The sequence below is a fragment of the Vidua chalybeata genome, chromosome 3 (genome assembly GCF_026979565.1).
Source record: "Vidua chalybeata isolate OUT-0048 chromosome 3, bVidCha1 merged haplotype, whole genome shotgun sequence".
Lineage (NCBI taxonomy): Eukaryota > Metazoa > Chordata > Aves > Passeriformes > Viduidae > Vidua > Vidua chalybeata.
This window is the reverse complement of record NC_071532.1, coordinates 112,637,838-112,660,181: the sequence shown is the minus strand read 5'-3', so window position 1 is coordinate 112,660,181 and position 22,344 is coordinate 112,637,838. Positions and strand designations below refer to the sequence as shown.

Sequence of the window (22,344 nt, the reverse complement as noted above, 5' to 3'; positions counted from 1 at the left end):
GACACACTGACCTGTCTGTGACCAGAGGCTTCATGGGCTGGGATGAAGAAACGGAAACCAGCTCTCCATCCTCGCCACCTTCATCCTCGCTGGAATTCTGGAGCAGCTCCGACTCTTCCTCGTCCCCATCCCCTCCATCTTTCTTCCTCCGCAGGAGGGGTCTGCTGGAGCCATCCACCTGGTTGCCATAGTTACCTCGAGGAGAAAAGAAACCGAGACGGGATCGATTCACAGCGTTATAACTCCCAGCTCTGGGACTGAACTCGGGTTGGGAAAAGTTTTCTCTGCTGGAATCACAGAGAACGTTGGAGTTTGACTTCCTGGAATCACGTCCAGGAGCTGGAAATTAGGGAGAGGGGTCTGTGCCCTGCTCCTGTCCCCTCTCAATCCCCTGGGAATCCCCTGGCACGTCCGGAGCAGGAAACCGGGATGGAAGAGAGGGATCAGCTCCCCTGGCCGCAGCCCAGCAGGCACAAAATGGGATCCCACATCCCTCGTGCCCACGGAGGAGCCATTCCCCGCTCCCCAAACCCGCTCGGAGCAGGGGTTGGAATGGAAAACCGGGAATAAACCCCACCCCCAGCTTTGGATTCTGACTTTCACCACCGTCACGCTCCCCAAAAAAACAACCAACCTATGGTGACCTCAAAGTTAATGGGCTTGTCCCCAATCTTCCTGTCGATCATGGTGGCCTCCAGGAAGGCTCCGAAGAGGAAGAATTCCTCCATCTTCCCGCTGCAGTTCTGCAGGAGAAAAGAGATCCCAGGGCTGAGGGTTGGGGCCAGAGGGAGAGACAGGTCCCGTCCCTCGGGATGGCGTTTCCAAAGGGACCGCGAGGGTTTTGTCTCCCATCTCTTGGCTCGTTGTAGAGAGTGTTTTATTAAAGATTTCATCTTAATATCTTTTAATTAAAGACAACCTTGAGCTGTGTTGGGATCCGTCAGCCCTTGCCCAGGAGGGGCTCTTGGGGACATTCAGGAATACAGTTCACTGAATTGATCAAACCACACAAATCCAAGGTGCCTGGCTGCTCCCGTGGAATTGGAATGTTTCCGTTTCCAGGTGGTTTCATTCCCCCTAGCTGGGAAATAAATGAGATCCTTGGCTTCTGATTGAAACCCATCAGGATAAGAGTGGGATAACTGGAATTAGGGGACGAGGCACTGTCTGTGTGTGTTTCCCACTTGGAGAAACATCCCTAAGTTCAGGAGATTATAGAAATCATGGAATGGTTTGGGTGGGAAAAATCATCTGGTTTCATGGGCAGGGTCACCTTCCCCTATCCCAAGGTGCTCCAAGCCCTGTCCAACCTGGCCATGGACACTTCCAGGGATGGATCAGCCCCTGGGACAGCTGTGCCAGTGACAAACAATGTCACTCTGACATTCCCAGCACTCCTAAGGGAAGTGAGCACTGGAATGATCCTAAAACCCGAAATCCTGCAAGACTGACTTCCCTTGCTCTGTGAGATCCAGAACAGCTGGAGCAACGCTTGAAATCACAGAATTCCCAGAATTCACAGAAATCACCAGGTTGGAAGAAACCTCCAAGAGCATTGAGTCCAACCCAGCCCCAACAGCTCAACTCAACCCTGGCACCCAGTGCCACATCCAGGCTTGTTCTAAACACACCCAGGGATGGTGACTCCACCACCTCCCTGGTCCCTGGGAATTCCCAAAATTCCCAGAATTCACAGAATCACCAGGTTGGATGAGACCTCCAAGATCATTGAGTCCAACCCAGCCCCAACAGCTCAACTCAACCCTGGCACCCAGTGCCACATCCAAGCTTGTTTTAAACACACCCAGGGATGGTGACTCCACCACCTCCCCGGGCAGCCATTCCAGAACTTTATCACCTTTCTGTGAAGAACTTTTCCCTAATATCCAGCCTCAATTTCCCTTGGTGCAGCTTAAGGCTGTGTCCTCTGGCTCTGCCAGTTCCTGGAGAAAGAGCCCAAGCCCAGCTGAGCACAGCCACCTTTCAGGAGCTGTGCAGAGTGCTGAGGTCACCCCTGAGCCTCCTTTTCTCCAGGCTGAGCACCCCCAGCTCCCTCGGCCGTTCCTCACAGGGTTTGTGTTCCCAGCCCCTCTCCAGCCTCGGGTTTGTGTTCCCAGCCCCTCTCCAGCCTCGGGTTTGTGTTCCCAGCCCCTCTCCAGCCTCGGGTTTGTGTTCCCAGCCCCTCTCCAGCCTCGTTGCCTCCTCTGGACGCGCTCAAGCATCTCAACGTCCTTCCCAAACTGAGGGGCCAGAACTGGACACAGCCCTCGAGGTGTGACCTCACCAGTGCCCAGTGCAGGGGCAGAATGAGCTCCCTGCTCCTGCTGGCCACGCCATTCCTGACACGGGAAAATCCTCAATTTATGAGACCAAAGGTAACAACCCAATATTCCCAAGACCCCAGACTGCCCCCCCTGGATGCTGTGGGGTCACGGGGACATCGGAGGGGTCACGGGGGGACTTACGTCAGCCACCGCCGTGGCCTGCTCCACCTGCACCTCAGTGGAGCTGTTGATCTCGGGGTTGGTGGTGTCCAGGATCTCCACGGCCAGGCCCAGCAGGAGCCGGGCACGGAAGGAGACGCCCTCGCCCAGGCCCTCGTTGAGCTCCTGGTGCTCGTCCATGAGGGTGTAGTTCCGCGTGGAGCCGTACATGTTCACCCAGGCGGGCCCGAAGGTGGGCAGGAAACCTGAGGGGGTGGAACGGGCAGGTGGGAAGGGGATGGAGGGGGAAAAGGGAATGTCTTGGCACCCGTGGTCGGCGTCACTTTCCTGGTCTCTGTGCGGTGACACGGGCTGGGATATGTTCTTGTGTGCCCACGGAAGTGCGCTTGCCGCCATCCATGGAGACAGTTTTCAGGGAATCCCGGGATAATTTGGGTTGGGAAAGAGCTCCCAGCCCATCCAATCCAACTGTGCCCAATCCCCACCTTGTCCCCAGCCCAGGGCTACTGAGTACCACATCCAAGCCGGACATGGGCATTCCAAACCTGCCTGGGCAGCCCCTGCCAAAGCCTGACCGCCCTTTCCATGGAGAAATTCCTGCTGCTGTCCAACCTGGCACAACCAGGGTGAGTGGAAGGATTTAAGTATTTTACCTCAATCTCCTGCCTCATGCATTTGCAGGAGATTTTTCTGGCAGTTTCCCCCTTGGATCCCAGCACTGCCAAGGCCACCACTGCCCCATGTCCCCAAGTGCCACATCCAAGTGGCTTTTAAATCCCTCCAGGGATGGAAACTCCACTTCCATTTCCAGGAAGGAGTTTTCCCGATATCCACCCTGAGCCTGCCCAGGCCCAGCCTGAGGCCATTTCCCCTTGGCCTGTCCCTGTTCCCTGGCAGCAGAGCCCGACCCCCCCTGGCTGTCCCCTCCTTTTAGGAAGTTGTGCAGAGCCACAAGGTCCCCCTGAGCCTCCAGATTTTTTTTTTTGGAGGGGGAATTTGCAGGGAAGGCAGTGATGGGAACTGGGCAGGTCTTCAGCAATTCCCCATTTTGAGGGTCGAGGAAGGAGAATGCCCCCCATTCTCCAGTCCCACATCTGGTTCCCCATCTTTCCCCTCAAATGCTCATCCACCCAGGGAGTTTTTGGAAGAGCAAATTGTTCTGGGGTGTCTTTGCTTTCAGGTATTGGCTGAGGGCTTGTGACAAATCTTGGTTTTCAGGGCATTGGTCCAGGAACCTCTCACATTTCAGGACACCAAGGTCTCTCCAGATGGGCACCAAGGAATTCCAGGGGTGGGAAGGAGCCTGGAACACTTTGGGAGCTCTCCCATTCCAACTTTACCTTTGTCCCCTTCGTTGGAGACCTTCCTCAGATCGATGAAATGGGTCCCGATGGCCACGTCATTGACCTTGTCCGAGTCCCGGATCTGGATCTTGATCCGTTTGCACAGCGGGGGAAACATCTCTGTGAAGATGATCTGCTCGTTCCAGAGGGGCTCGTAGCTGCTCTTCTGTATGGAAGTCTTTCCCTGGGAATTGAGAAGAGACGGATATCAGACAAGGGTTGAGTAAAGAGCCCGGGACGAGGGATGCGGGACTCCGGGCGGCTCTTCAAGATGCAGCTTGTTGTGTCCAAGACGTTACAGCGGCCCAGGGTCGGGGGATGTTGGAACCCTGGGTGCTGAGAATTTTAAACTTTCTGTGCTGAAAGGCACAGACCCCCCAGGAGAGCACTGCATTTGGCCTGGGGCTGTGGAGAACGCTTCCAAAACTGATTGATAGCGCTGGGATTACGGGTGTGGAGTGTGGCTAGAAGTGTGTGGTGCCACGGGGTGAAAAAATTTAGGTTTGGGGTTTTAGTATACGGTGACACATGGGAGCCAAGATGGAGAATTTTGGGCGTGGGTTAGACGTCTTTTTTGCACCTTCTTCTTCATGGATCTGGGTGGTTTTCTCTAACTGGGTGAAAGATGCCCGCGTTGCGGGTTTCGGGTGATCATAACTGAGTTAGAAACATAAATAATATAGATGTCAGCTGTTTATTGGGTAATTGGGACTTAAATAGCCTTGAACGGACGCCATTTTAGCTCACTTTTCTCGACTTGTTAGGGAGAGCTCACCTCTCGTGAGTTTGTAATAGATAAGGGTAATAAACTTTGGAGTGAGACTTCAAAAACAACATTTCCTGAGTATTATTCGCCGTGACCTTGGAGCAAAAAAGTGTTAGTGTTCGGGAACAAATAATCACGGAATATGATTATATGCAGGTGCTTTTATTGAAGAGCTCTGGGAGTCAGGGGTACAGACCCAAATCTGACTCCGACATGGCTCTCGAGCTGAACGTATTTTATATTCTATTGTTATATAACTTACATATTAATTATTAAAGTTTTATTGTTCTATTGTATACATTGATCTTATTCAAGCATGAATCTCTGTGATCTTTCTCAAGCCCCTGACCACAGTTTCTCATGATTATTCTCACGATTAAACAGGAATTATATTTAACTACTAAACAATCATGGCATCTAACAATTATATAATTTATCATATCCTGGCCACACAGGTGCAGTTCTAGCAAGTACAAGGCCTGTACTTTCCCAGGGTATTTTCCCAGGGCCTACTAAGCCTAACTTTCCTTCTAGCTCGCCAAATCCCCATGATTTTAAAACCCTTTTACTATCAAAAGAGCCTGGATTTCCAACAGTGGGTGACAGAGCCGGCTGTCAGCTCCAGCTGGTGACAAGCCTGAAGACCCTTTAATTTTGGTTACATTGCATTATATATTTTTCTTTTCTGAGCATCTTAACATATGATCGACCAATCAATACCTTTACTTGTTGCCCTGATTTTTGTGTTAAGTTTTCTTTTATAGTTCTTTTGAAAGTTTTAAAGTTCTCATAAAACTTCTTCAGCCTTCTGGTCTGTTTACATATTTCTACTGGAGTTCTCACCCTCTGTTCACGTAAACAACGATTGTTTTGCGCTCTTCTTTGTGGGAGGAGAGAATTGACGGACTCTTGGTTTGAACAGTGTGGTTGGGGAGGTGGTAACTCCATCCTCCAATCCACGGTCACCTCTGGAATTCTATAAATACCGGATATTTGAATAAAACTTTCTCTTTTTTTCTCCTTTGAACTTACCAAGTGCCTGTGTACTCGCTTCGTGTCCAAGAGCGACACTCTACTATTACCTGTCACAACTACTATCATTGCCACACTGTGCTCACTACTATCCAGTCGCGTGAGTTAGTACACTACAGTTTAACCTTAAAGTTGTTTTTGCAGTTTTCTTGCAGTGGAACATTCTTAGACCCTTTTTCTGCTTGCCACATCGACGTGCCTTGCTTGCCCGTGGAATCTTTCTGCTTGGTAAAAACATCTTTCTGTTTGCGGTCAGCTCATCCTTTGCTCTAAGACATAAAATCTCTTTCCAACTCGACTTAAAACCTTCGCTTTCTTAGTCGTCCACTAAGACTGGCCCAGCAAATCTCAATTTACAAATCTATTGTTTTTTGTATCAAAACTTGCTTCCATCTCTGCTTCATTCTCAGGTTCTACATTCAGAGATCTTTCTGCCAAGCATGAATATCTGTTAAAATTTCTTGTCGAAATTTCATCCTTCCCAAAGGATGGGAAGTTTGGATCTCTATCCAAACTATCCCTCACCACCCGAGCTGCTCCCTTCCGTCCACTCCTCTGTTTCCTGAGTCAGGAATTCTCCTCCTCAACTGGAGAGGGCTCAAAGCCATCCCAGAGAGCGAAAACAAGGTGACACCACGCCCATCTCGATGTGTCAGGTGACACCACGCCCATCTCAATGTGTCAGGTGACACCACGCCCATCTCGATGTGTCAGGAGACACCATGCCCATATTGATGTGCCAGGTGACACCACGCCCATCTCGACGTGTCAGGTGACACCAAGTCCATCTCGACCTGCCAGGTGACACCACGCCCATCTCAATGTGCCAGGTGACACCACGCCCATCTCGATGTACCAGGTGACACCATGCCTATATTGACGTGCCAGGTGACACCACGCCCATCTCGACGTGCCAGGTGACACCAAGACCATCTCAACATGCCAGGTGACACCACGCCCATGTCGACATGCCAGGTGACACCACACCCATCTCAACCTGCCAGGTGACACCACGCCCATCTCAGTGTACCAGGTGACACCATGCCCCTCCTGACGTGCCACATGACACCATGCCCATTTTAATGTGCCAGGTGACACCACACCCATCTCGACATACTGGGTGACACCACACCCCTCTTGACGTGACAGGTGACACCATGCCCCTCTCGACATGTCAGGTGACACCATGTCCCTCTCGACATGTCAGGTGACACCATGCCCCTCTCGACGTGCCAGGTGACACCATGCCCATCTCAACATTCCAGGTGACACCACACCCATCTCAACATGCCAGGTAACACCAAGCCCATGTTGATGTGCAGGTGACACCATGCCCATCTCGATATACCAGGTGACACCACGCCCATCTCAACATGCCAGGTGACACCACGCCCCTCTTGACGTGCCAGGTGACACCACGCCCCTCTCGACATACTAGGTGACACCATGCCCCTCTCGACGTGCCAGGTGACACCACGCCCATCTCAACATGCCAGGTGACACCACGCCCATGTCGACGTGCAGGTGACACCACACCCATCTCAATGTGCCAGGTGACACCACACCCATCTCAACATTCCAGGTGACACCATGCCCATCTTTACATGCCAGGTGACACCATGCCCCTCTCGACATGTCAGGTAACACCATGTCCATCTTAATGTGCCAGGTGACACCACACCCATCTTGACATTCCAGGTGACACCATGCCCATCTCGATATACCAGGTGATACCACGCCCATCTCAATGTGCCAGGTGACACCACACCCATCTCAACATTCCAGGTGACACCACGCCCCTCTTGACGTGCCAGGTGACACCACGCCCATCTCGATGTGCCAGGTGACACCACGCCCATCTCGATGTGCCAAATGACACCATGCCCATCTCAACGTGCCAGATGACACCACGCCCATGTCGACATGCCAGGTGACACCACGCCCATCTCAACATGCCAAGTGACACCACGCCCATCTCAACATTCCAGGTGACACCACGCCCATGTCGACATGCCAGGTGACACCACGCCCATCTCAATGTGCCAGGTGACACCACGCCCATCTCAACATTCCAGGTGACATCACGCCCCTCTTGACGTGCCAGGTGACACCACGCCCATCTCGATGTGCCAGGTGACACCATGCCCATCTCGATGTGCCAAATGACACCACGCCCATCTCAATGTGCCAGGTGACACCATGCCCATATTGACATGCCAGGTGACACCACGCCCATCTCAACGTGCCAGGTGACACCACGCCCCTCCTGACGTGCCACGTGACACCATGCCCATCTTAATGTGCCAGGTGACACCACACCCATCTCAACATGCTAGGTGACACCACGCCCATGTCGACATGCCAGGTGACACCACGCCCATCTCAACATGCCAAGTGACACCACGCCCATCTCATCATTCCAGGTGACACCACGCCCATGTCGACATGCCAGGTGACACCACGCCCATCTCAACGTGCCAGGTGACACCACGCCCCTCTCGACATTCCAGGTAACACCATGCCCCTCTCAATGTGCCAGGTGACACCACACCCATCTTGACGTGCCAGGTGACACCACACCCATCTCAACATGCCAGGTGACACCGCGCCCATCTCGACGTGCAAGGATGACCGAGCCCATCTATGGCCGCCTGCTGGTGTCACCTCCTGTGGTCACCCCGGGTCCTCCCCGCTCACCTTCTGCCCCGCGAAGGCCACCTGCACGTAGGGGTCCACCAGGTCCTTGTTCTCCCCGATGAGGGCCTTCTTGACGTTGGCCATGATGCTGGTGTTCATGCGCGGCAGCCCCTCGGCGCGGTAGATCTTGACGTAGAACCGAGCCCACTGCCGCTCCGGGGGCACCCCGTCTGGGAGCAGCAGGTTCCTGGAATGTCAGTGGATGGAGCTGGGAACAGCTGCTGGGGTGGGGTGGTCAGGGAACACCGAAGGTTGGGTGGGATGACCTCAAAAGACCTTTCCCAACCTTTGTGGTTCCGTTAAAGACCGAAGAGAAGCTGCTCCATTTTCCGAGCACTTCCCACTTCCCCTTCCGCTCCCACCCCATTCCATAGAAATGGAATGAATGGGATTTTGGAAGAGTTGCTTTTTCCTTATCGAGGGGAGCTCGGGGGATTATTCTGGGGATGAAATTAACTCCATCCATTTTTTTTTTTGGGGTATGTGGCTTTCCTCCTCTGCGGGAATAGATGAGCCCGTGGGAATGCTGTGAATAAAATATTTCGAGGGGAATTCTAGGAATTGCTGGAGTTGTCCATGACTGGTGGAAAGTGTCCCTGCCCATGGCAGGAGGGTTGGACCAAGGTGATCTTGAAGATCCCTTCCAAAGCAAACCATTCCAGGATTTTAGGAAAAAGTAGGTGAATATCACCACTACAGCATGGAATGAAGCCCAAAGTACTGGAGGTGGTTCCTCAAACCCCAGCAAGTCAGGAGAGCTGTGCTGGTGGTTTCTCACTGTTAATGGCTGGACTCAATCCCAGAGGCCTTTCCCAACCTAAACCATTCCATGATTCCATGTGGGGAGACCCTCAGAGGCAGATCTGAAGTGGAGATATTTATTTAGCTGGAAAAGTTCTGGGGCTGGAATCAAAAGTCTCAAAGCTCCTGATTTTTGTTCCGTGACCTTTGAGATGTTCTAGGCAGTCCAGTATCCCTGTCCACACACACAGCCTGGGAAACCTCGTCCACACTTCCCTGCTCTGCCTTGGGTTGTGAGATCTCATTATCCCATTCTCCCATTATCCCATCCCATCCTATCTTCCCACCCAGGGCCCATCAGGAGCGCCAGGGGACATCAGGCTGGGTGACACCAGGCTGGTGTTGCTGTAGAGTTCAGCCACCAGCAGACGGTCTGATCCTACAGGAGCGACACCTCTGTGATGGAAATCGCCTGGAATTGCACCGGGACCACGCATTCCCTCCCAGGAAAGCACCGGATTGGTCCCTCTGCTTTAATGTCTCAGGGTTTGCCACCAGGTTTGGATCCTCTTATCCCACCCGAGGGAAAGAGAGGTGGAAAGGATTCCCAAGGGAGCCAGGGAGAAGCGGATCCCAGCAGACTCCTACCCTTCGATGTCATCCTCCTCCGTCTCGTTGGCCTTGTGCGGGGTCTTGATGTTGTCCCCTTTGCCCACCACGGCGATGTCACACTTGAGGTAGCCCTTGAGGCTGGCCGTGAGGTCCTCGGGGTCGGACAGGATGGCCCATTTGTGGTAGAACTGGTGCTCTGCGCGCCAGGGGGCAAGAGAGACCTTTGTCACAACCAGACACGGCCGACGCCGCCAGGACACGGCCTTCCACGGAGTGGGACCTGCCCCGTGTGTGAGGGATCCCAACAAACCCCTGGGAAATCCACTGGGAAGGGGTGTCTGGTGTTGAAGATGGAGAAACAACGGGATAAACTGGAAGGGGGGTGGAGTCTCAAGTCCCCATCCTGGAGGGGTTTGAAGCCCTGTGGATGTGGCACTTGGGGACACGGGGCAGTGGTGGTGGCCTCGGCAGTGCTGGGGATGGTTGGACTCGATGGTCAGCAGCTCTAATCAACCTTTCCCCCTTTTCCAGCTTGGCTGGAATGCGGGGCAGGATCCAGCCCTGGACCTTCCTGTCCGGAATGTTCACGTCCTGCCTGGGAATGTCACCTGGGGCTTCCTCCAGGGCAGGGCAGGGATGGACACCAGCCCAGCCAGGAGGGATCTCAGGGACACCGGGGAGAGTCGGAGAAGGGAAGGATCCAGTGAGACCTCAGAACCCCTTCCAGGGCCTCAAGGTGCACCAGGAGAGCTGGAATTTGGGAAAGGGCTGGAGGGCCAGCAGCCAGGGAATGGCTTCCAGTGGGAAAGGGGAGCTTGGGATTTTGGGATCTTGGGAAGGAATTCCCGGCTGGGTTGGAATTCCCAGAGAATCCCTGGATCCCTGGCAGTGTCCAAGGCCAGGTTGGACACGGGGGCTTGGAGCCACCTGGGACAGTGAAAGGTGTCCCTACCCATGGCAGGGGTGGAATTAAATTATCTTTAAAGTCCCATCACACCGAAACCGTCCTGTGATTCCATGATTCCGGGATGGGATACAGACCCTTCTCCAGAGGTGCCAAGCGCTCTTCCCTGACCTACGAGCGAGTCCAGGTGACTTTTTTATACCTTGGAAATTTACACTAAATTGGGAAAGCATTTTCCAGGGAATCCAGCCCCTGCCTGACTCCTTTGCCAGGAATTTTTCTCCACTGAGCAGCTGCGGACACCCGGGAATTGTTACAAACGACGTTCACGTACCAGGCTGGGTATAAACAGTCCCAACATCCATCTTGAAGGACCCCACCAACGTCCCGCTCCTCAGGAGGTTTTTGGAGTGGATCACCTGGAAATCAAGAGAGGAAAACCACTCAGGAATTCTCCCGGGACCTGGGAGCCACAAAGCCATTCCAGAGGTCTCCAGGATGGGATGGGAAAGGAGTTGAGGAGTTTTCCTTGGTCTGGGGAGGATTCTAAGGACACCAAGAGGCCCGGTGGGGTTGGCAGCTCCTGATTAGTGGAATTGCCAGGAGGTTTGTATTTGGAATGAACAAAAAATGCAAAGAAATTAATCTTTGGAGCAAGATCCCTTTTCCAGTCACTACAGCAGCAAATGCTGGGATATTTAACTGAGGGGAAGAGCCTTTAGAATGCTCAGAATTTGAGGAAAATTGGGAGAAATTGTACAGCTGGTCTGTGCACCGGGATGGATATGGATGATCCTAATTAATGTGCCCTAATTGGGCAGGGAATCTGGGAGTCTTGCCCATCACCTTCCTGGTTTTGGGTGGACTGAAATCTCAGCTTTGCTCTCAGCATTCCCAGTCCTGGATTTCCACAACAGCTCTGATGCCGCAGGAATTTCCCTGGCAGGCTCAGGAAGGACTTTCTTCTCCACAAGAATAAAAAAATTCCAAGGTTTGGTTCTACCTGGCTCTGGAACGCCAGAGATCACCCATGAAGGGACACGGGGAATGCAGGAGCTGTGTGGAGCCAGGAATGAGGGTTGGAACAGAAAAACAGACTGGGGGGTCTGCAGAAGAGAATTCCTGTTGGGAATTTCACATCAAGAACCTTAAATCCATCCCAAAAAATTGATTATTTGCTTCCAAACCCCCCCAAAAAGGGCAAGGACATCAGGGTCACTTACGGAGAGCTTGATGATCTTGTCGAACATGACATCGGGGGGGACGTGGAAATCGAAGACGAAATACTGGAAGGGAAAGAGGAATCGTGAGGGGTGGGATCCATCAGGATGGAGAACCCCCCGAAGAAGCTGTGGCTGCCTGGGGGAGCTCCTGCAGCCCACGGCCCAGCAGGGATGGATCCATGTGATCCCAACGCTGATCGTGGGACCACATGGATCACTGATCCCCCACTGAGTGTGGGGATCCAACAGAAGTGCAGATTTCTTGGAAAACCTGGGGACCATTGATCACAAAATTCCAGAGGGCAAAGGCTTCGTTTCTCCTCTGTGGTTTGAGATTTCACCTTATTCCGACAGGAATTTAACCCCCCCAAAAAATATGGATAAAAAAGAAATCATGGGATCGAGGGCAGAGTAACCCAGAGGGGTTGAGAACCCCCAGGAGAAGCCCTGGGGGTGCCTATGGCCCAGCAGGGATTCATCCATGTGATCCCAACATGGATCACCGATCCCCCGCTGAGTGTGGGGAGCCAAAGGAAGCGCAGATTTCACAGACAACCTGGAAATCACTGATCAAAAAATTCCAGAGGGCAAAGGTTCATTTCTCCTCTGTGATTTGAGATTTCACCTTATTCCGACAGGAATTTAACCCCCCCAAAAAATATGGATAAAAAAGAAATCATGAGATCGAGGGCAGAGTAACCCAGAGGGGTTGAGAACCCCCCGGAGAAGTTGTGGCTGCCTGGGGGATCTGCAGCCCATGGCCCAGCAAGGATTCATCCATGTGATCCCAACGCTGGTCATGGGACCACATGGGTCACCGATGAGGGATGTGGGGAGCAAAAGGAAGCGCAGATTTCTCAGAAAACCTGGGGATCATTGATGGCAAAATTCCAGAGGGCAAAGGCTTCGTTTCTCCTCTGTGATTTGAGATTTCACCTTATTCCGACAGGAATTTAATCCAAAAAAAACACAAATAAAAAAGAAATCACGGGATCGAGGGCAGAGTAACCCAGAGGGGTTGAGAAGCCCCTGGAGAAGCTGTGGTTGCCCCGGGGGTTGCCCACGGCCCAGCAGGGATGGATCCATGTGATCCCAACGCTGATCGTGGGACCACATGGATCACCGATGAGGGATGTGGGGAGCAAACGGAAGCTCAGATTTCTCAGAAAACCTGGGGATCATTGATGACAAAATTCCAGAGGGCAAAGGCTTCGTTTCTCCTCTGTGATTTGAGATTTCACCTTATTCCGGCAGGAATTTAATCCAAAAAAAAACACAAATAAAAAGGAAATCACGGGATCGAGGGCAGAGTAACCCAGAGGGGTTGAGAACCCCCAGGAGAAGTTGTGGCTGCCTGGGGGATCTGCAGCCCACGGCCCAGCAGGGATGGATCCATGTGATCCCAACGCTGATCGTGGGACCACATGGATCACTGATGAGGGATGTGGGGAGCAAACGGAAGTTCAGATTTCTCAGAAAACCTGGGGATCATTGATGACAAAATTCCAGAGGGCAAAGGCTTCGTTTCTCCTCTGTGGTTTGAGATTTCACCTTATTCCGACAGGAATTTAATCCAAAAAAAACCACAAATAAAAAAGAAATCACGGGATCGAGGGCAGAGTAACCCAGAGGGGTTGAGAAGCCCCTGGAGAAGTTGTGGTTGCCCCGGGGGTTGCCCACGGCCCAGCAGGGATGGATCCATGTGATCCCAACGCTGATCGTGGGACCACATGGATCACCGATGAGGGATGTGGGGAGCAAACGGAAGCTCAGATTTCTCAGAAAACCTGGGGATCATTGATGACAAAATTCCAGAGGGCAAAGGCTTCGTTTCTCCTCTGTGATTTGAGATTTCACCTTATTCCGGCAGGAATTTAATCCAAAGAAAACCCCACGGATAAAAAAGAAACCACGGGATCGAGGGCAGAGTAACCCAGAGGGGTTAGAGCAGCCCTGGGGCCGGACCCACCTCATTGTAGTAAGGACAATTGGTGGATTCCTTCATGGACGTGTATTTCTTCTCCTCCCCCACCTCCACGCACACCACGGGGTCCATGTTGAGCCCCACGAGCTGCCGGGCCTCGATGATGGTGATGCTGACCTGGGGAGAGGAATTCCCAAACTTCCACATCCTGGGAGGGGCTCCAGGCTGCCTTCACCCACCCCCCCACACCTCTGACCGAGGGGAATTCCCAGTGTAATGGGGTCTGCTGGTCCCACTGGGACACAGGTGAGGAGGGGCAGGCAAGGGTGTGGGATGCAGGAGATCCCAGGAATCTCGGCTGTTCCAGCCCCAGGGTGTGGGCGCTCCAGCCCAACGTGGGAAATCCAATGGATTTAAACCGAGCTGTGGGATCAGAGAGACAGATCCCATTGGCTTCACTTCTGCTGGAAAACACAACGGGATTTGACTTGAGCTGTGGGATCAGAGAGACAGATCCCATTGGCTTCACTTCCACTGGAAAACACAACGGGATTTGACTTGAGCTGTGGGATCAGAGAGACAGATCCCATTGGCTTCACTTCCACTGGAAAACACAACGGGATTTGACTTGAGCTGTGGGATCAGAGAGACAGATCCCATTGGCTTCACTTCCACTGGAAAACACAACGGGATTTGACTTGAGCTGTGGGATCTGAGAGACAGATCCCATTGGCTTCACTTCCACTGGAAAACACAACGGGATTTGACTTGAGCTGTGGGATCAGAGAGACAGATCCCATTGGCTTCACTTCTGCTGGAAAACACAACGGGATTTGACTTGAGCTGTGGGATCTGAGAGACAGATCCCATTGGCTTCACTTCCACTGGAAAATACAACGGGATCATGGAGTGGTTGGAATTGGGAGGGACCTTAAAGCTCAATCCATTCCACTCCCTGCCAGGGGCAGGGACACATTCTGCTATCCCAGGTTGCTCCCAATGAGAAATTCCACGGAGACAAACACAAAAAGAGATTAATTTGGACTTCGTTTGGGCTCTCTGAATTTCACAAGCTGGACAACAAACCCAGTCAATGACTTAATCCTGAGTTTATGGCTCTACCAATGAAATTCCAGCACTTGGGATGTCCTGGTTCCAAGCCCAGTGAGTTGAGACCCACCAGGAACTCGGTGCCTGCAAACGGTGTCCCCAAGCCCAGGTTGTGACCCTGAGGGCACAGGTTGGTGTCATCTACCTGGTAATCCATGGGCCTCCCGGCACTCGGCTCCATCCTGATGTCAGGCTTGGACCTTGGGAGAGGCAGAAGAAACCCTTGGTCAAACCACGGGTGGAATTCATGGAACCATGGAATGGTTTGGGTTGGAAGGTACCTTAAAGATCATCCAGAGTCTGACTGTTGCCCTGATTTTTAAAAGTGTTAAGTTTTCTTTTATAGTTCTTTTGAAAGTTCTAAAGTTCTCATAAAACTTCTTTAGCCTTCTGATAATGTTTACACATTTGAGAGTCAGAGTTCCCACACAATTTCATGTATAATTAGAATAGTTTCATGTATAAATAGAATAGTTTAGAATATTTCTCTGTGGGTGGAGAGAAATGATTGATTGGTCTTTGGACCAGTGTGGTTGGAGAGGTGGTAATTCCATCCTCCAATCCACGGTCACCTTTGGAATTCTATACATACCAGATGTTTAAATAAAACTGTGTCTTTTTCTCTTTTGACCTTACCAAGCTTCTGTGTGCTCATTTCGTGTCCAATAGCAACACCTGACACCTCCCACCAACCCAGCTTTCTCCAAGCCCCATCCAACCTAGCCTGGGACACTTCCAGAGATGGAGCAGCCGCGGCTTCTCCTGGAATTCCATCTCAATCCCTCTCAGGGAGCAATTCCATCCCAATATCCCATCCATCCCTGCCCTCTGGCAGTGAGAAGCCATTCCCTGTGTCCTGACCCTCCATCTCTTGTCCCACGTCCCTCTCACTACAAGAGCGGGGTCACCCTCAACGCTCCTTCAACCAACTCTGTTGATCGCTGCTGCAGGTCACATATTCCAAAAAAAAACCAACCATCCCACTGGCTCCGTGGGACAAAGATTTCCAACATTCCCTGTGTCGCGGCCACTCATTTTTTGGGATGTTTGTCCTCACCTCCCGCTGGCACAACCCCAGCCCTGGATCTCACCTTTTGTTGGAGACATTGGTGGTGACAGCGGTGACAGAGGCCAGGGAGATGGTGTCCGGCTCCAGGCCTGCTCCGTATCTCATGGCCTTTCTATCCAGGTCTTCTGTTTCCAGAACAGCCGGATCATCTGCGGGAATGGGGACAAAGGAATGGCTCCGGTTTTAATTTCCATCAGTGAATAATTAAAGGCTGGCAGAAGGGAAACCAATCCATCCCCTCGGCTGGGAGCACAAAAACAATGGGAACCAGGTCGGGTCTCGGACAACCTGCTCGGAAAAGGGGCTATCAAGGAGATGCATGGAATTCGATCCGGGCAGAATTCCTGCGGAGGGTTTTGAGGAGGAAAAATAACGAGTAATGACAACACCCTGGATTCAGGAGGTGAAAGAGCATTTGAGGAAGAGCTGGAGATCTGAGGAGCACAAGAGATGTTGCAAAGACAACCAAGTCCCTGGTTTTGAAGAGAAAGGGGTGAAAAAATGGGAGAAATGGGTCATTCCCAAGAGGAAAAACTGCTGCAATCCCACCGGCACGACCCCATGCCTGGGCTTCTACTGGAAGAAGCTGCTGGAATGTTCCTTTCCCGAAGGAAAGGGGGTCCTTGACTCAGCCAGGAGATTAAGACTGAGCCAGAGTCACATGAGCTGGGAATTGCTGCCTCCAGCTCTGGGATCCTTGGCATGGGATGATCATGGAGCTGCTGGAGTCGCTCCAGAGGAGACCACAGAGCTGCTCTGGAGCCAGGCTGGGAGAGCTGGGAATATCCAGCTGGAGAAGAGAAGGATCCAGAAAGACCTCAGAGCCCCTTGCAGGGCCTAAAGGGGCTCCAGGAGAGCTGGAGAGGGACTGGGGACAAGGCATGGAGGGACAGGAGCCAGGGAATGGCTTCCACTGGGAAAGGGGAATTTGGACTGGGATCTTGGGAAGGAATTCCTGGCTGGGAGGGTGGGGAAGGGCTGGGCTGGAATTCCCAGAGAAGCTGTGGCTGCTCTTGGATCCCTGGAAGCATCCAAGGCAAGGCTGGTCCTGATCTAAGTTGGAGAAGGAGTCAGGACGGGAGGGAAGCACGCACGGAGCGTTGGGAATGCCGGCTTGGCCAGCAGGCAGCGGGTGCAGGAAATCCACCCATCCCTTATCCAGTGGCCAAGGGTTGGAATCGCCATCCCAGCCCAGGGGAGGTGTGGGACAGCTGGAGGTTCCTGGGAAAGGTGGGATCAGGAGCCTCCCGGCCATGCAGCACTGCCCACACCACACAGTGACCGTTCCGTGACCATGGACAAATCCAGCCTGCGGAGACGCTTCCGTGGGACCAGCTGCTCTGCACCTTTGCATCCTGGATGTTTTCCCATGGTCCTGCTGGAAGCTTTAACCACGAGGGTGAGACAGAGTGAAAATTGAACGGGGTAGAAATCCATTTGGATTTGGGTGAAATGTGCCGCTCTGAGCTTGCTAACATAAGTAAAATATGCTGTTTAGTCTGGTAGCTGCAGCACTAGCAAAACTGCCCCAGCTGAGGAGAAAAAATGCAAATTTCCAAGCTGAAGAGATAAGAGATAAGAAAGACTCGAACCTTGAAACAGACAGTGCAGAGTGACCCAGGAGTTCTTTCTGTACTTTCTGACAAAAACTGAGTACAAGTGTAACTAGCTGTAAGTGTAACACGAAATCAGCAGAATGAATATGCATGAACCTGTTGTGAAATTCTATGCATATGTAAATTAGAGTAATAAAAAAGGATCGGGAGTTTTCAGGGGCGCGCATTGTCCTTTGAAGGGAAATGATTCCCCACACGCGCCCAGCGCTGTAATAAACATACCGCGCCCTACAAATCTTTATAGGAATTGTGGGGTCTTAATTTTTCACCGCAATTCAAGGGGAGCACGCAGGCTGTGGGAAGAGCACCCAGGTTTCCATGCCAGCATCCCAGGCAAAATTCCCTTTTCCTACCCTCAAACCTGTCTGGAAAGCAGGGGAAGTTTTCCCAGAACCACGACCCAAACCGAGGCTTTTCCCTGCGTGCAAACGCACATTCCCGCTTTTCTTTGCGGTGGAAAACTGATCCTCGGCTCTGAATGGAAACAGCAATGAATTTCCAATCGCTGCCCTCTCCTGCCTTTCCGGACGTGTCCAATTCCAGCCCCACCTCGGTGCAGAGCCCAGGGAACGGGCAGCCCTTCCTCTCCCACTGCTGCGATTCCAGGAATCCACCATCATTCCATGACCGTACCTTGTTTCCGATGCTCATCCTTGGACGGACGTGTCTTTCCAAGCTTCATGGCTGAAAAAACTCCTTTTCCAGCTCTGGGTGAAGAGAGGGAGAATAAAAATTCCCATGAATTGCTGTATTTTTTTTTTTTTTTTTGTGTTTTCCAGGACGTGGGAACAGGGGGAGGATTTTTTTTCCAAAAGGAAAAGAGGGAATGTCAGCTGAAAAACAGAACAGGAAATATTCCAGAGAGTCAGAATAGAGAGTGGGATTCACAGCCCTGGAATCTTGGATCCCGTTTTTTATTTGGGAATGCCTCAGCTTGGGATAACTCTGCCTCCCCATGAGCAGAGTCCCTGCTGGGGGTCCCGCTCTTGTTCCCACTCCTCATCTCTCCCAGCCAGTCCATGGAATTTCTTTCCAAGACACTATTAAATGAACCGACCAAAAATTCAAATACCCAAAAATTCACACACCCCAAAATTCAAATACCCCAAAATCCAAATACCCCAAACGTTCAAATACCCCAAAATTCAGACACCCTAAAATTCAGATACCCCAAAAATTCAAATACCCCAAAATTCAAGCACCCCAAAAGTTCAGACACCTCAAAAATTTAAATACTCCAAAATTCAGACACCCCAAAAATTCAAGTACCCAAAAATCCAAATACCCCAAAATTTCAGACACCCCAAAATTCAAATACCCCTAAAATTCAAGCACTTTAAAAATTCAAATACCCCAAAATTTCAGACACCCCAAAAATTCAAATACCCCAAAAATTCAGACATCCCAAAAATTCAGACACCCTGAAATTTAAATACCCCCAAAATTCTGACACCCCCAAAATTCAGACATCCCAAAAATTCAGACACCCCAAAAATTCAAGTACCCAAAATTCAAACACCCCAAAAATCAGATACCTCAAAAATTCAGACATCCTAAAATTCAGACACCCCAAAAATTCAAGTACCCCCAAAAAAACCAGACATACCAAAATTCAAGTACCCCAAAAATTCAGATACCCAAAAATTTAAATACCCAAAAAATTCAGACACCCAAAAATTTAAATACCCCAAAATTCAGACAGCCCAAAATTCAGACACCCCAAAATTCAGACACCCCAAAAATTCAGACACCCCAAAAATTCAAGCACTCCAAAAATTCAAATACCCAAAAAATTCAGACACCCAAAATTCAAGCACTCAAAAAATTCAGACACCCCAAAATTCAGATACCCCAAAAATTCAGGCACCCCAAAATTCAAAACCCCCAAAATTCAGACACCCCAAAAATTCAAACACCCCATAATTCAGACACCCAAAAAATTTAATACCCCAAAAATTCAGACACCCCAAAATTCAGACACCTGGGAAAGGGGAATGTTTTTAACTGGAGAATTCCCATCGCTGGCAGTGGAGGAACCTTCACAGGTTTGCTGGAGATGTTCTTGGAAGGAACGGGGGACCTCAGCTCCAGCCAGGATCACACCCCACCTGCAGGCTGGACCTCCAGCCAGCACCTCACCTCCAAACTGGACTTCACCTCCAAGGTGAACCTCACCACCAGGCTGGACCTCACTTCCAAACTGGGACCTCGCTTCCAGCCAGGACCTCACCTCAAAACCAGACCTCACTTCCAAACTTGCACCTCACCTCCTGGCTGGACCTTTCATCACCTCCTGCTTGGACCTCACCTCCAAACTGGACTTCACCTCCAAGGTGAACCTCAACACCAGGCTGGACCTCACCTCCAGCCAGGACCTCACCTCAAAACCAGACCTCACTTCCAAACTGGGACCTCACCTCCAGCCTGGACCTTTCATCACCTCCTGCTTGGACCTTGCCTCCAAAATGAACACCATTTTCAGCTGGACCTCACCTCCTGCCAGGACCTCACCTGCAGCCTGGACCTCACCTCACCTCCTGCGTGGACCTCACCTCCAGCCAGGACCTCACCTCACCTCCAGGCAGGACCTCATCTCACCTCCAGGCTGGACCTTTCATCACCTCCAACCAGGACCTCACCTCCAAACTGGACTTCACCTCCAAGGTGAACCTCAACACCAGGCTGGACCTCACCTCTCATCTCAAAACCAGACCTCACTTCCAAACTGGGACCTCACCTCCAGGCTGGACCTTTCATCACCTCCTGCTTGGACCTTGCCTCCAAAATGAACACCATTTTCAGATGGGACCTCACCTCCTGCTTGGACCTCACCTCCAGCCAGGACCTCACCTCCAACTGGGACCTCACCTCCGGCCAGGACCTCACCTCCAGCCAGGACCTCACCTCACCTCCAGGCTGGACCTTTCATCACCTCCAACCAGGACCTCACTTCCAACTGGGACCTCACCTCCAGCCAGGACCTCACTGCCCGCCAGGACCTCACCTCCAACTGGGACCTCATCTCCAACTGGGACCTCATCTCCAACTGGGACCTCATCTCCAACTGGGACCTCAACTCCTGCTTGGACCTCATCTCACGTCCAGCCCTAAACTCTTCTCACCTCCAGGCTGGACCTTTCATCACCTCCTGCTTGGACTTCACCTCCAGCCAGGACCTCACCTCACCTCACCTCACCTCCAGCCCTAACCTCATCTCACCTCCAGGCTGGACCTCACCTCCAAAATGAACACCATTTTCAGATGGGACCTCACTTCCAGCCAGGACCTCACCTGCAGCCTGGACCTCACCTCACCTCCTGCTTGGACCTCATCTCACCTCCAGGCTGGACCTTTCATCACCTCCTGCTTGGACCTCACCTCCCGCCAGGACCTCACCTCACCTCCAGCCCTAACCTCATCTCACCTCCTGGCTGGACCTTTCATCACCTCCAGCCAGGACCTCACCTCAAAACCAGACCTCACTTCCAAACTGGGATCTCACCTCCAGCCTGGACCTTTCATCACCTCCTGCTTGGACCTCACCTCCAAAATGAACACCATTTTCAGCTGGACCTCACCTCCAGCCAGGACCTCATCTCAAAACCAGACCTCACTTCCAAACTGGGATCTCACCTCCAGCCTGGACCTTTCATCACCTCCTGCTTGGACCTCACCTCGAAACTGAACACCATTTTCAGATGGGACCTCACCTCCTGCTTGTACCTCACCTCCAGCCAGGACCTCACCTCCAGCCAGGACCTCACCTCACCTCCAGGCAGGACCTCACCTCACCTCCAGGCTGGACCTTTCATCACCTCCAACCAGGACCTCACCTCCAACTGGGACCTTATCTCCAACTGGGACCTCACCTCCAGCCAGGACCTCAACACCTGCTTGGACCTCATCTCACCTCCAGCCCTAAACTCATCTCACCTCCAGGCTGGACCTCTCGTCACCTCCTGCTTGGACTTCACCTCCAGCCAGGACCTCACCTCACCTCCAGTCCTAACCTCATCTCACCTCCAGGCTGGACCTTTCATCACCTCCAGGCTGGACCTTTCATCACCTCCAGGCTGGACCTCACCTCGAAACTGAACACCATTTTCAGATGGGACCTCACCTCCCGCCAGGACCTCACCTCATCTCCAGCCTGCACCTCACCTCCTGCTTGGACCTCATCTGACCTCCAGCCTGCACCTTTCATCACCTCCTGCTTGGACCTCACCTCCAAAATGAACACCATTTTCAGATGGGACCTCACCTCCTGCTTGGACCTCACCTCCGGCCAGGACCTCACCTCACCTCCAGCCTGGACTTCACCTCCAAACTGGACCTCACCTCCAAACTGGACCTTACCTCCAAACTGGACCTCACCTCCAAACTGGACCTCACCTCCCGCCAGGACCTCACCGCCTGCTTGGGCTTCATCTCACCTCCAGCCTGGACCTTTCATCACCTCCTGCTTGGACCTCACCTCCGAAATGAACACCATTTTCAGATGGGACCTCACCTCCAGCCTGGACCTCATCTCACCTCCAGGATGGACCTTCCCAACCTCACCTGCCTGGAGCTCACCTCCAGCCCAGATCTTAGCTCCAAGATGAGCCTTGTCTCCAGGCTGGAACTCACCTCCAAACTAGGAACTCAGCTCCAGGTTGGACCTTTCCTACAGCCCAGGTCTAACCTCCCAGATGATCCTCACCTCCAGCCTGGACCTCACCTCCAACTGGGACCTCACCTCCTGCCTTGACCCCACCTCTGAACTGGATCTTTCCTCACCTCTGGCCAGACCCAGACCTCACGTCCAGACTGGACCTTTCCTTGTCTTCAGTCTGGACTTCACCTCCAAGATGAACCTTACCT

General features: G+C 52.2%; 1 protein-coding gene across 1 annotated transcript in view; it reads right to left on the bottom strand.

Moving 5' to 3' along the window:
* Positions 1–22,344, bottom strand: part of OTOF (otoferlin) — a 218,906-nt gene that overhangs the window by 139,226 nt on the left and 57,336 nt on the right. Inside the window, exons 12-23 of the mRNA XM_053937555.1 lie at positions 18,115–18,188; positions 15,888–16,014; positions 14,942–14,996; positions 13,732–13,863; positions 11,763–11,825; positions 10,874–10,958; positions 9,672–9,831; positions 8,283–8,469; positions 3,785–3,971; positions 2,466–2,689; positions 635–743; positions 12–195 (exon numbers count right to left, since the gene is read on the bottom strand). Of these exons, the coding sequence (XP_053793530.1) occupies positions 12–195; positions 635–743; positions 2,466–2,689; positions 3,785–3,971; positions 8,283–8,469; positions 9,672–9,831; positions 10,874–10,958; positions 11,763–11,825; positions 13,732–13,863; positions 14,942–14,996; positions 15,888–16,014; positions 18,115–18,188 (1,587 nt within the window). The remainder of the gene's footprint in view (positions 1–11; positions 196–634; positions 744–2,465; positions 2,690–3,784; positions 3,972–8,282; positions 8,470–9,671; positions 9,832–10,873; positions 10,959–11,762; positions 11,826–13,731; positions 13,864–14,941; positions 14,997–15,887; positions 16,015–18,114; positions 18,189–22,344) is intronic.